The sequence below is a fragment of the Mus pahari genome, chromosome 3 (assembly GCF_900095145.1).
Source record: "Mus pahari chromosome 3, PAHARI_EIJ_v1.1, whole genome shotgun sequence".
Taxonomy (NCBI): Eukaryota; Metazoa; Chordata; class Mammalia; order Rodentia; family Muridae; genus Mus; species Mus pahari.
In genome coordinates this window covers 77,754,541-77,768,639 of record NC_034592.1, presented here as the reverse complement: position 1 = coordinate 77,768,639, position 14,099 = coordinate 77,754,541, and the positions used below count along the sequence as shown (strand labels likewise).

At 53.0% G+C, this 14,099-nt stretch overlaps 1 protein-coding gene across 1 annotated transcript in view; it reads right to left on the bottom strand.

Annotated features, from left to right (window-relative positions):
* Positions 1–3,517: 3,517 nt before the first annotated feature.
* The window catches only part of Chst1 (carbohydrate sulfotransferase 1), a 15,219-nt gene continuing 4,637 nt past the window's right edge, over positions 3,518–14,099 (bottom strand). The window contains exons 2-3 of the mRNA XM_021193684.2: positions 6,936–7,065; positions 3,518–5,631 (exon numbers count right to left, since the gene is read on the bottom strand). Of these exons, the coding sequence (XP_021049343.1) occupies positions 4,354–5,589 (1,236 nt within the window). The 5' untranslated portion in view covers positions 5,590–5,631; positions 6,936–7,065 and the 3' untranslated portion in view covers positions 3,518–4,353. The remainder of the gene's footprint in view (positions 5,632–6,935; positions 7,066–14,099) is intronic.

Genomic DNA, 14,099 nt, shown 5'->3' with positions numbered 1-14,099 from the left:
TTTTCACCAGCTGGTCTTCACTAGGCAGTGTTTCTGGAAAGGATGTCCACGTCTCTGGAGCCTGCATGTGAAAGAGTCAAAATGCTTGAATACACTTAGAAGTGAATAATCCTGTCAGCCAAGAGCTTTCTCTGGAAAGCCCCAGGCAGCCTTGAGTAAGTCTCCTATCAGCACTTCCTTCCAGCTGAGGGAATCCCTGGTTTCTCCCAATTCCTATGGAAAGCCACTCACTGAAGGAGAGGCTCAGGTCTGTCGGAGGGGAGCTGATTGGACGCCTGGGGAGATGCCTCAGACTGGAAAGTGATTGCTGTGTAAGTGCAAGGACCTGAGTTCAAATCTCAGAGCTTATATTTTAAAAAGCCAAGCAGGATGGTATGTGCTTGTAATCCTGGCACTGGAGCTCACTAGCCACCCAGCCTAGCCTCTTCAGTGAGCCCCAGGTCCCAGGAAGAGACCCTGATGCAGAAAACAAGGTGGGCAGCCCCTGAGGAAACCCTGACCTCCACACACATGTATCCACATGAATGCACTATGCACTTCTGCTTCACCAGGGAGAGGACCATCCAGCAGTAGTCCTGATTCAAGCCAGCCTTCTCTGGTATTAGAACAACCACCCAGAGACCACCCAGGATGCTGTACCATGACATCAACTAACTTAACTTCTTTCCCATGGCCTGGATATAATCCTAAAATCTAGAAAAACCCAGGCCCGGCCCACCCACCCTGGCAGACTTTTCCAGACCAGCTTCTTGGTACTGATCATATTGTCTTGTCTTCTACAGGACAAACCTGAGTCCCAAGGAGATCTGTCCTGGATTTATCAGCCCCTTTCCCAGGACAAGCCACTCAGATGAAAGACCCATCTGACTATGTTCACCTGATCAGGAACGGAAGGGAAAGGGATGTAACTCTTGGACTGTGCTCATGTGAGCAGAGGTGTGTCTATGCCTTCTTTTCCCATTTTCCTCTTTCTGCAGCTTGGGAAGCCATTAGACCCCACAGCCAGGGACAGGGCCTTAGGAAGATAGAACTTAGCAACAAAGTTGGAGCCAGAGCCCATGATATCTGCGCACATGACCTGAGACATCTTCCAGACCTTTCTGGTGAGGGAAAATGGAAGCAAATAGGCCAGTGTGTCACTTCAGACACCTTAGAGTAGTTACCACTGAAAAGGAGGAGGGGAGAAGAGTTGCAAAAGATGTGAAGTGATTGAAACCTTGTGCAGTATGGCAATCAGAAGTAGTAAAATGTTTGCCATGCATAGATGAGAACCTGAGTTAACAATCCCAACACCCACATAACCAGCCTGGTGTAGTCTGACGTAACCGCAGTGCTTCGAGGGAGGGAGACAGGAGAACTGATACGGCTTGCTGGCTGCTGGCCATGAGCTCCTGGTTCAGGAAGAAACCCTGCCTCAAAGTGGAGTGACAGGGACTGCCTGACACCTTCCCCTGGCCGCCATACACACATGCACACAGGTACACAACCCACATACAGAAGTGTATGCACACACACACACACACACACACACACACACAAATAATATCATGACCACTATGGAGAACAGAGATCTTTAAAAGAAGAAGGAGGGGGAGGGGGAGGGGGAGAAGAAGAAAGGAGAAGAAAGAAGGAAGAAGAAGAAGAAAGAAGGAAGAAGAAAGAAGAAGAAAGAAGAAGGAAGAAGAAGAAGAAGAAGAAGAAGAAGAAGAAGAAGAAGAAGAAGAAGAAGAAGAAGAAGAAGAAGAAGGAAGAAGAAGGAAGAAGAAGAAGAAGAAGAAGAAGAAGAAGAAGAAGAAGAAGAAGAAGAAGAAGAAGAAGAAGAAGAAGAAGAAGAAGAAGAAGAAGAAGAAGAAGAAGAAGAAGAAGAAGAAGAAGAGGAAGCAGCAGCAGCCAGAGGACCCAGCAGTTATGCCTCTGAGTATACTCTTCTCATTGCCTTCATTATTCAGAGCAGTTGAAACAAGGATGTGACCCAAGGCCCACAGAAGTATCGGCAGCTAAATAAAATGTGGGATCCACTGGTCCTAAAAAGGAAGGATAGCTGATGAACTGTACAAGGTGAGGAACCTTAAAGACATTATGCTCAGGGAAATAAGCCAGTCGCCAAGAGACAAATATTGCATGATTCCATTTGTATGCGGTACTCACGGTAGTCAGAAACATACAGAGAGATGGTGGCCAGGAGCTGTGGGAGAGGCAGAGATGGATTGTTTTGAAGGAACAGACTTTCTAGTTTTGCAAGATGAAGTTATGGAGGAGGATGGTGGTAATGCTTGCATAATATAGAAGTATTTTATGGGAATGTGCACTTAAAAACAGCAAAGACGGAGACTGGAGAGATGACTTTGTGGCTAAAAGCACTGGCTGTTCTTATGTAGCTGAGTCTTCCAGAGGACTGAAGCTTAATTCCCAGCATGCACATGGTGGCTCACAACCAACCATAACTTCCAGGGGATCCAACGACCTCTTCTGTCTTCCCTAGGTACCAGGTATGCACACAGTGCACAGACACGCATGCAGTCAAAACACCATATACATAAAACGATGATAGTGGTAAGGCCTGGAGCCCAAGGTTTAAGTCTTTATGGTAAAGTTCTTACGTAGCTAAGAACATAGAGATGGTGGCCTGCAGGCGGGTGGGGCGGGGTGGGATGGGGCATCATGGTCTGCTGGGAGAAGGGGTTCAGTACTGGGTCACCTGATCTAACCAGGCAGATGGGGCAGTTTCTCTTTAGTTCTTAAATCATGGTAAAACACGCCATTTTCACTTTTAAGGAAATCTCACATTATGCATGTGTCCTGGGGTAAAGACTGGGGGAGCTTTTTAGAAGAGCTTGCTAGGTCGCCAAGGAAAGACAGAGAATGAGCACAGCAGATGCGCACTGGCATGCACCAGGAAACATGGCTGGCTCCTAAGACAGCTTCCAGGCTTGCAGGTTAATAAGCAACCCTGCCCTGAGCCACCCACACATTGGATGCCTCTTCTCCCCAGCTCCCCTGGCCCCCAAACCCTAACTAAAGGAGCAACCTCTGGTACAGGAAGGAGTTCTCCAGACCTGATTCTTTCCTTGGATGCTCTGAATCCCTAAACCTCTTCTTAAATACTTTTGAGCCCCCCCCCACCAGAAGGTACTACCCACCTCAGCTGATAAGAAGGGAACAGAGTTGAATGCCCCAAGCCAGCATGGAGGGTGGCAGGAGATGTGAAGGGCAGGGGCTCCTCTAGGGAATAGAATGGGGAACTTGGAGGCTCGTGGGTGATGGGGTGGGGGTCTGGGGGTGGAGCTGGGAATCATAAGATCAAGGCAGAGCCTTTACATGTATGCAATCATCAAAGAACTTTAAAAGGAAAGTCTAGGATTTCTGTTTTTGTTTTGTTTTGTTTTAATAAAATAGTTCTGAAAGGCGGGTTTGTCATTTAATTCCCACTTTTCCTTCTTCCTGTTCTCTCCGAAGCTGGGAATATCCAAATCCCATTGCTTACCATCCCAAAGGCTCCCCCCAAATCACACTCAGGCAGGACTGCACATTTTTATTTACAGAAAACACAAATAAAGCATTTCAATTTTCACTTAGCAAACTGATCCACATTTTTTTTTTGTCTTTTTTTTTTTTTTTTGGCACAAAGAAATATCACAGAGGGACCCCAAGATCAATCAGAAACTTCTAAGATTCATTAGCCATTACTGGTCTAGGGGTAGCCACAAGACTCAGACAGACAAGCTCACCACAAACCAAATAGAAAGAAAGTAGTCCCGAGTCACCTCACAGTAAAACCCAGCTCACCACCAGGCAAGGGTGCGCAGGAGGGATGGGTGCCCCGCTCCAGGGGAGAGAGCAGGGAGGGGGCGGGGATGGACCCTTTCCTTAAACTGGGGAGGTACGGCCCCTTTGTGCCCATCCTCTTACCTTGAGAAGACAATTGCAAAACTACCAGTTGTGTGCTGGGGTGCCTCTCATCGTGTGCCTGTGTGCACTCGTGAATGCATGTGCGACTGGGTGCCTGTAAACATCGTCCCCATCCCCACAGAGACCCAACATCCTTGTGTCTAAATGGGGTGGGGGGCGTAACCCCACATCACACGCCCTCTGCCCAGTGTTCCCCTCCAGAGACATAGTGCAAATTTCAGGGGCAAAAAGAGGCAGGAGAAAAGGAAGTGGGCAAGGGCAAGAAGGACACACAGGTGGTGTGGGAGAGGCGAAGGAAAGGGGAGAGTGGACAGGGGCTGGAAAGGATACACAGACAGGGTGGGAGAGGGAGGAGGGAGATAAGGCAACAGTTAAAAACGGCCCAGAGTAGGTCCACATCAGCAAAACCAGAGCCACCTGCCTCCCACCCCCACCACACCCAGGTCACAAGAAAGGGCGGAAGTCACGCTCCTCCACTAGGCTGATGGCCTGGTTCTTCAGCTCCTCCTCCGAGTTGGCCATCTTGTAGCCCAGCTGAGCCAGCACCTGCTGGCAGGCATTCTGGGCAAAGGCCACGATGTCATAGGAGAGGCGGAAGCGCCACTTCTCAGCCGTGGCTGCAGAGTTGCGCACTGTGCCGTACTTGTGCTTGCCCAAAGTGGGGTCGCCCCTCGTATTGTTCTGGATCCAGCGTGCCACATGACTGTCAAGGGGGATACCCAGGAATTCGTAGATCTCCTCTGTCTTCTTCATTGGATTTCTGGCCAGGTCCTCATAACGTACCAGCATGTACTTGCCTTTGAGCCAGGAGGGCCGCATGAGGCCAGTAGACACAGAGCTAGAGAAATCCTCACACACCGTGGTCAGCTGTGTCACATCCAGGTTGTAGGGCTTCCTCCCTGTGCCATACCAAAGCCGCCAGAGACGGTAGGTGTCCCGGAAGGTCTCACTGCGAGAAGCCAAGATTCCGCGAGGGTCTCGAACCAGCTGGATGACCTTGAGGTTCAACCTGGGGTCTTCCACTAGAGCCCGCAAGTCATTCACCTCGGGCACCCGCACAGTCTTGATGGCCACGTGGCTGCGCTCACGACAAGCCTCGGCTGCCAAGGTCAGGTTCAGCAAGCCGCACTTGCGCACACAGTCCCCCTCCTCCAGGATCAGGTCAGAGGACCCTGGAGGGTCACACACTGGACGGGAGCAGAGGACCCTGCTGGCCCCTCGGCGGAAGACCCTGTCGGTGGTGTGGTTGACTGGAGGTGGCTTGATGTAGTTCTCCAGAAAGTAGAGATCACAGTCATAAAGGCTCCTCAGCAGGTCCCGGCTGGCACCCAGCATGACCCTGCGATCTGCGGGGCTCTTGCCCTGGGTGAACCGGGGGATGAGCGTGTTCTGGACGTGGTAGAGTGGCTCAAACAGGTAGAAGACATCCATGTGCTGGTTGAAGAGCTGGCCCACAAAGGAAGAGCCACTGCGTGTGGTGGCCAGGATCAGGACGTGGGTCTTCCTGGAGAGGTTGTAAGAGAAGGTGGGGCCCTCCTCACACAGCCGCTCTGCCAACCCAGTGTCTGTCAGCCCAGGGCAAGTGTGGAAAGACTTGGCGGTGAATGTGCGGATGGCTGTGTACTGGATGGCAATGGAGGCCAGCGCGAGGAGGAGGACAGCCTTCCAAGAACATTGCATGGCTGGGCACCGTCATGGGGCTGCTGCTCCAAGGCACCGGGTCTGTGGGCAGGAGACAGGCAACGGTTAGGTGCTTCACACGGCCGAGAGCCACCATGGGGTCCCCACCCAGTGTTCACACAGCCCGTGGGGCCTACAACGCCTACACTGAAATGTCATTTTCTTGGTGTCTCCCAGGAGCTTCAGAGAGCTAAACAGACCGACTCCCTGGACCCCAGGAGCTAAGAGAGCTGTGGTTGCAGAGGCCTCCTATGCCGAGCTCTGGTTTTCTAGCCCAGCCTACTTAACTGTGTCAAAACCCAACTCTCTCTCCCAGCTTCCACATTTGGTGGGGCCAGAGGATGGCTCATGCCACACCCCGACACTGCCTTCGATCCCTGCCGGCATCTTCTAGTCACACAGGGTGACACTCACACGCCCCCCTCCAGACAATGGTCTTTTTCTTTGTCCTCCTCTTACCCTTAAAGGAAGGATACACACCAAATTCCCCTCCCCAAACACAGATCCTGGAAAACAGAGACCCCTGTGCCCCAGGAATTCTGACTTGACAGCAGAATCCAGCTGGGCCAAGAACTGCCCAGGGTGGGTGGACCATGGCCTTGCTACCTTGCAAGTGAGGGCACCCAGGCAATTGCAGTGTTGAAAGTCAAATGGCCTTGAGCAAAGGCAGGGTCCAGAGGCTACTGGGATGAATCTCTCTGCACAGGACTCAGGGCTTGTTTCTGGCCCCAAGCTACTCCCCAAGCCCTTCAGTCCACAAAAGTGGAAGAGGGGGAGGGAGGAGCCACAGGAAAATGGAAAAGGGAAGCCTATCCCATAGGCTCACAACAAGCAAGCCCCAAGCTTCTCCCAAGGTAGTCCAGGGTATGCCGCCTCAGCCACCAGGTCCCGAGAGACGCCAGGGCTGCTTCCAGACTCAGTGCCAAGGAGCCCAACACCTCCCTCCCAAAGAAGGACTGCTGTAAGGTGGACCAGGGATCTGCACCTCAACCCCGTGACCAACAGGCTGTGGAGGCAGCAGGCAGGTTGGCTTGGGCTCCAATTCCTCTCTCCTTGCCCTTCTTCTGTGTCCCACAGTCTGCCCCCAGGCCACGACACATGACTTGACTTTGCCTCCTCTCCACACTGAAGCTGCCACGGGGCTCCAGCCAACCCAACCTCACCCCTGAACCCTGAAGTCCTAACTTTCAAGCTGCAACCTGCATATCCCACCCCTAACAAGCCACGCTCCCTCTGACCATCCCAGGGCTCCTGTGGGCAGGAGCCGGCTAGCATTTGCACCCAAGTGTCTCAGGCGAGAAGCCCAGGCGGGTCCTGTATTAGAAACGTGTGGAAACAACTCTCACCTTCTGGAATTCAACTGGTCCTGTGATGGAGGTGGATCACCCCAGGCCTTCAGGTGGGGAAGGTAGCTCCAAAGGGACAGCTGGGGACAGGGGTCTTCTTCCAACCATATGCAGCACACACAGCAGTTACCTGAAAGCCAAAGGCAAACTTTACCAAGCCCAAGTAAAACACCAAAGCCAGCACAACTTCAGGTAACACCTACTAAGTGCTCGCATAGGGCTAAGGCCTTTAGCCAAATAAACAGATTCACTAGGTAGGCAAGTATAACCCCCATCTGGAACCTGTATGCCCCTCACAAGACACAACTCTGTTCCTCATTCTTAAGCACACTTGGCCTTCAAACGTGCACCAGATTCTGTCCCAGGCCATCCACAAACCAGCACAGGAGGGGCCAGGATAGAAGCAGGTAAGTTTATGAATTCTGAGATGCAGACTGCGTGTTATCCTTTTTGCCATGAGGTCCATGCGTGGTTGGCTCATGGCTCGTGCGTACGCTCACATCCTCTGTATACATCCCTCCCACAATCTGCCGTGTGTCCTGGCCACTGGAAGAGACAAGCAAACCCCCACCTCCCAAGCAAACAAGCGCTGCGATTTTGGGTCCTGTCACCCCTTACAAACTGTTCTGGTAGGGCAGGGGTCCACTCCCATTGCTCAAATGGAGAATTTAAAGACCAGTCTACGGCCCACATGTGAGAAACATCAGGGGCCTGAGTCCTTCTGCCTCAGGGCCAGGCCTGTGCTCTAATTCCTTTACCGTTGGTTTATTGTCCAGAGGAAGAATGTGGAGTTGCAGGCTCTGCTTGCCGGGGAAAATGCACAGCATCTGAGCCAAAATGGCGATGCCTACTAATGTTTGGACTCTGAGGCTCCTATTCAGAATGTGAAAAGCCATACTATGTGCAGAAATCATCACCAAGTCACCACCAAGAGACAGTTAATAGGGGAAGCAGTACAGTCCAGATTCTTAGGCAGTCTCTCAGTGTATTCAAAGTCACACAATCTGGACCACACCCATCCTAACCCCTGTGGCAGAGGCCTCTGCCCCGTGGAGGGAAGGCTGAGGGTAACGGGGGAGCCCTGTCTACTCTAACCCCAGGTCCTGACAAGTGCCTTAGGGAATACCAGCCCTCTTTCTTCAGTTGTGACGTCATTAAACACAGCTGTGTTTCTTCATAGGTGTCCACCAGCAGTCCAGACCAACAGGCACTAGCCAAAAACTACATATGAACCGACACCAAGGAAAGTCGGCACCCCCGAGGGGCCCCCAGTCTCCTCCCCTCCGGCTCAGGCGCACTGCCCCGAACCCCGACCCCCAGGCTAGGATGTCAGCACTTCACAACCCATTCGGTGGGGAAAAAAGTTGAGGCTCCTCTGTTACAACAGCTTTTCCAAGTTCATGCCCCAAGAAGCAGGGAGAGACAAGATCTCAGCTCAGGCTAGGTGCTCTCCAAGTCATGTTCGAATCTCTTGGTTGGATCTGCTCCTGGCTCATCTCTTACTTCATTCCCTCTGGTGTGCATCAAGACAGCTTTTCTCGACCCTTAGGCCCGCAATTCCAACTCTAAAGACAGAATCACACACTGAGTGTTTCTTCAGAGGAGGGCCCTCCATCTTGCCCAGAAGGGAACAGATGGTTCAAGCTCTTTCTCCCAATTTCCCTTCCCACCCTGAAGAAACTCAAAGCCAGGCCTAAGGTGAGGAGACTCCTCAAGCTTCAGTGTGTACACTGCGGCCACCCGCTTGCGGGCCCGGCTGAGGGCCATGTGCCCACCTTCTAGGAGGACAAAGCCAGAGCATGAGAACAGGAAGGAGGATGTCGGAGCCCCTGAAAGTGCTCTGCTCTCCTGCCAGCCTGGCACAGCCAAGCCCAGAGCTCGCCAAGGGTCCTTGGTATGCTGGAGGCATCTGCCCTGGAAACCAAAGACCCTGGGGCCAGGTCCTCTTGTTCCCTGGCAAACCTTGGTCTCTGCAAGGGATTTCTCAATGCCCTGGTCCTCCAAGCCAGCCTTGGGGGCCCACGACCCTTCCTGGACTTCTGTTATGGCCTCCCTCATTGCTGGATCAAACCTTGGGCACAGGAGCCCAGAATCCACCTTTTTGCTAGAAGACAGGGGACCTGATGACCAGCCTGGAGATGGCTCGGACTGCAGCTCTGTGGTCAGGCTGCGAGTGGAGAATGCTGTACAGGGAAGCTCCAATTTGCAGCTAAGGGCTCCAGCCTGCAGGTCAGAGGCCACGCACACACTGGCTAAGCACCAGTTGGGCCTGAGCTTCACTTTCCCTGTCTATAAAGGTGGCCTAACCAGAGTGTTGTTTGTTAACTGACCTGATGCATTTATTCATGCCCAGCATTAGGACCAGATTCTGCTTTGTGTTTGATAAGGGACCTCTGACACCAGCCCCACATTTACCTGCTGGGAACCTTGCCTAGATTTCTGAGTTTTGCTTTATGTCTTAGGGAAGCACCTCAGAACTAGTTACCTGTACCCTTAGAGTCTGCTCTAACAGAGAGAGAGACCTCTGTAGGGCTTTGCCCACCACTCCTCCTTCCCAAACCACTTGCCCTGCTATAATTTCTGTGCTAGGCTATTGTGATGGTATTTCTGCTTCCCTCTAGTGGCTAGAACTGGTAACACAGCCTCCTAGGAAGCCAAAGGTGCCATGGTGGGTGGAATGTTGCAGATTGCAGTGAAGAGGGATGCTGGCTTCTGAGCCACGGAGATGCTCTTCCTCAGCTGCACACCAAGAGGCAAGGAGCAATAGGCAGTCTGGCTTTAGGCCTGCATGGCCCTCATGCTGCCCAGGCTGAAGAAGCAGTGTTGAACAGAACACCACTAACAGGAGTGGCCTGCAGCTTCTGCCTGTCCCTAGGTTGAGTGGCACTGCCTCAAGACCTATACCCCTTTGTGCCTGGGTTTTTTTTTTTTTTCCTCCAAAACAGTAACAGGGACCTCTCTGCCTTTGGAAGGACTTGTTGGCCCACATTCAGGGCCAGTTAAGGCTGAGTCCACACCAGTCAGTGGGAACCCCTGTGAACTGTGGGAAAACTCAAGTCACTCTTTAGAAGAAATCAGTGCTCCCATGTCTCTGCCATGCCCCACCAACCACCAGCCCCAGCCTGATTCCCCATCTGACAATGTCCTCATAGGCCCAAGGACCCAAGGGCTCTGCCCTTCACCAAGTCCCTCTTGCCACCCTATGGGAACCTCAGCAAACCACAGCGAGGCAGTTTACCTTCCCTGTTCCACGGACTCCTTGGAAACACAGTCCGTCTTCCCAGAAAATGCTTCCCGTGCATGCCTGGTTTTGCACACACAATTTGGAATCGCTTTGAAGCCCCTGAAGGGAGGGTGCAGGCTACTGCTCTACTCCACAGAAACTGGGCTCCCTCCTTACTGACGCTATCATCCTGGGGCTGTCTTTTCTGATCGAGGCAGAGGATGCTTGTGGAAACGAGCCAGAAGCAAACAAAGAAAACCATGTCAAGGAAAACCACAAAGCATGTGTGTCCAACTGTGCCGTTGGTTAGGGCACACAACGCATGAACGGCCCCTGGAACCTTGTGCACCGTGCCAGGATGGCTGCCTGGGAGGAGAGGACCCAAGAGCCGACAAAGGAGTGAACACAATCTGCAATGAGCTTTAAGTTTATTATCTGTGGAGACACGGTGACCTTTGTCCCCATGGAAGAGCTGGAGAGGTGTCTGAGGACAGGGCTGGTGACTGAGAACCATCCCTGACACCTCGGCCCAGCCTTGAGGCTTTCTTCTTCGCCCCAATGACACTGCTTACCAGCCTTTCTCCCCACCCCACCCCCCAACTTTCAACACATCTGGTCAAGACTTCCTTGTCCTAGCACCAAGCATTAGCCCTGCTCAGGTGGACGTGAGGCCCTGCGGTTGGCTGCAGGCTGCTGAAGTTGGACAGAACCAGGGCCCCAGAGGGAGCTGGGAGTTGTGCAGGGAGTGGCTGAGGCTAAGCTTGCACAGGTGGTTTCTTTCTTCAAAATGCTCTTAAAGGGGCTCGGGGAGCAGGGAGCAGAGAGCCAGGGGGACATGAAGCTGAATAACCGCTACCTGAACAAAGCCAGGACACAGAGATTCCAAGGCTCCAGCGTGCTATGCAGACATCCAAGCAGGGGACAGAGGACTTGGGCAGGGAAGAAGTTAGCTAGATGGTAGCCTCGGGGAAACCACATGTTTTAACCTGTTTAGCCAGCCCTGACCCACCCACCACCGATGTTTGTTTAGTTAAAGGCTAAAGAAACAGAACAGCCCTCTCACAGATTATACCCTCTCACGGGAAACTCAGTCATGAAAATGAGGCAACAAGAACACGGGATTGTGAAAGTCTAAAAGAAGGGGCCGGGTCATCTCGAATTGCCAATGTGTAGGCTTATGGGATAGAGCTTCCTGGCAGCCAATGAGAAAAGGGAAATAACTCAGTTACATGCTCCATAAGAGTCAAGAGATAGCAGTAAAGCATATGACCAAAAGACATCTGGCTGATAGAGGCTGGGGCCACGAGATCTCCCAAGACGTCTCCAAAGCCACACAGCACCATGAACCCAAGATCCCACGAACCCCACAAAAACCAAGGACCACCGAGTTCCCTGGGGCTGTGTGCTGGAGCAGCCTTCAGATTTAGCAGTCTGAAGAACGCGGAGTGACCACGCAGGGGACACTGGGAGCAAAGAGCTTCCCCTTGGTACCATGGCCGTGTCCACTTTAACCTCAGTAAGGTCTCCAGGCCTGTCCTGCAGGATCTGCATGACACAGTAAGGTGTTCGGTGAGCGACCTCTGGAGTGCTTAGGCACAACCAGACCCTCTTTTGAGCATCCCCAGAAAGAACAGGTCTTAACGGCCAGGGACCCCAAGGCAGACCCAATCATACAGTCACTAATCCTTTATCTTTTCACCGTAGGCAGAGCCGCCTGGTGCGCTGAATGACATCCCTGGGCAGGTCATTCTAGTAACCGTGACACTAGCACTGACACTTGTCTCGAGCCCCTGTGTAAAAACACCGAAGGAAAGATCTGCACAGGGAGGCTGGGAGAGACCCTCACTCCAGCTGTCTGACGGCTCAGAAGCTTGGAACAAGACTCTCAGCGTCTGCTGGCCTCGGTTGCTCTGAGGTATGAAATGAAAGAAAGAGCAATCACAGCTGGAAGCTGAGGATGGAGCAGCTCAGTGCAACCTGAGTACAGGCAAGACTCACGGAGGGGTGTCCACTGGTGTGAGTTCAGGGGCTAGCCTAGACCACAACAATCCTCGGAAAGGCTCACTGGTGTGGCTTGAGTCCCACCCGCAGGACCCTCAGATTTCAGGGAAGGAAGCCACTCCTGTCAGGTGTCTGGTGGCTTGGGAGCAAAGCCTGCTGTGGGGTGAGTGACCGTCCTCCTATGCTGACACAAGGGCCTAGTGGACAGGAACCTGAGAGGAGAGATGAGTCAGAAGGCTGGACCCTGTCTCAGCCAGGCCAGCCGGGGGGGGGGGGGTGCGGAACTACTGCCCCAGCACTCGATGGGAAGGCCCTGGTTTCCTGCCCCCTCCCCCACCCCTCAGCACAGCCATAGCCCGTCCAGTCATAGTAGTACTGAGGCCCCACCCATCGGATCCCGGCTTGGTCTGGGCTTCAGTCATCCTCCCAAATTCACAGATGATAAACTATCAACAGGAGCCTGAGCACCCACAGCCATTGCCCAGCTGGCAGCTGGCAGAGGGACCGACCCCCTGTGCCTTCGTCCTTAGATCCTGGTCCCAGCTGCCCTTTGTGTGCAAGAGACGGGGTTGAGACCATGAGAGAGGCGGGGCACCAGGGCTCAGGTGGGATGGAGGAGCAGAAAGGCCCAAACAAGTGGGAAGCAAATTCAGCAAGAAACCAGCTAGTCTACACGGAGACAAGGGTATCCATTCAACCACGATGGCCCAAACCCTGGTTGCAACCACAGAGCTTAAAGCCCCAGGCCACACCTAAGAACAACCAGGAAGGACACCAGAGATGCAGATGCAGCGAGCACCAGGCACCCCGGGACCAATGAGGTTGCCCCAAATAGGCTAGAGGAGCTCATGACCTTACCGTCCCCCCTCAGCCCCATATCTACTGACAAGATCAGATGCTGGTGGTGTCGCCTGCTGGTGACAGGGGCTGCCTGTGGCTTCCCGCCCTGGCATGTGAATGGCGCTGGCTCTCTCAGTGCCTCCCAGGGTTCGCCCTTCCCTACTGAATGACAAGAACAAAGATGACCACAAGTGGATGTGTCCCTGTTACCTTCTCCACCCCAACTTGGGGCTCCGGGGGGAGTTGTGACTTAGAAGTCATAACCCAGGAATGTAACAATAGTCTGCAGCCAGAGATCATCAGAGAATGGCTTGAGGACTACAAGGTATGGACTGAAAGGCAGGACTTAGGCTCAATGCCTAGAGAGGCAACCCTTCTCACTATGCTCAGACCTCGCCACCGGAGCTGGCACCAAAGACAAGCTGGCTTGTCTCATTTGCCGCCTGTCGGGTAACAAACCTAGGGAGCCTCACACTCTATCCATGCTCCTGACAGGTAGAACGAGCATCTCTGGCAGCTACGAGCAAAGACGTCGAGAGTGAGGTGTGACATAGCTGTTCCCCTCGAGTTCAGAACCGTGACGTGGCTGCCTTGCATCACCCCACAAGATCTACTGCAAGCTCGGAGTGCAGACACAGCTGTGTCCACTTCACAAGCGAGACTTAGAAAGGTTCTATAATGGGCCAGAGAGCTATCTCATCCAGGAAAGGTGACTGCCAGTGAGCCTGGTGTTCAGGGTTTACCCACACGGCAGAGGCCAGTTATCCTCTGACCTCCTCCCAGGTGCTGCGACATACACACATCCACGAGGGTTCACACACTGTGAACTAACATGTATTTCCCTCTTTAAAGGAAGGACGCCTAGACGGATGGATCACACAACTCAGAAGTAGCACAGTGTGGTCGGGGAGGTTCCCCGGTCCCCAAGCTTGCCTGTATGCCTCCCTTCCCTTTCCCTCCGGCCCCCCCACAAACATCTGGACCTCCTACTTAAGTTTTCCTGATCCTGCTGATCTGTAAGGCATGTCATGCCTGAGAAATGCAGGAGGGTGGAAGGCAGAACCCTAAGCCTTAGGCAGCCTGACCCTCTCTGGGCACAC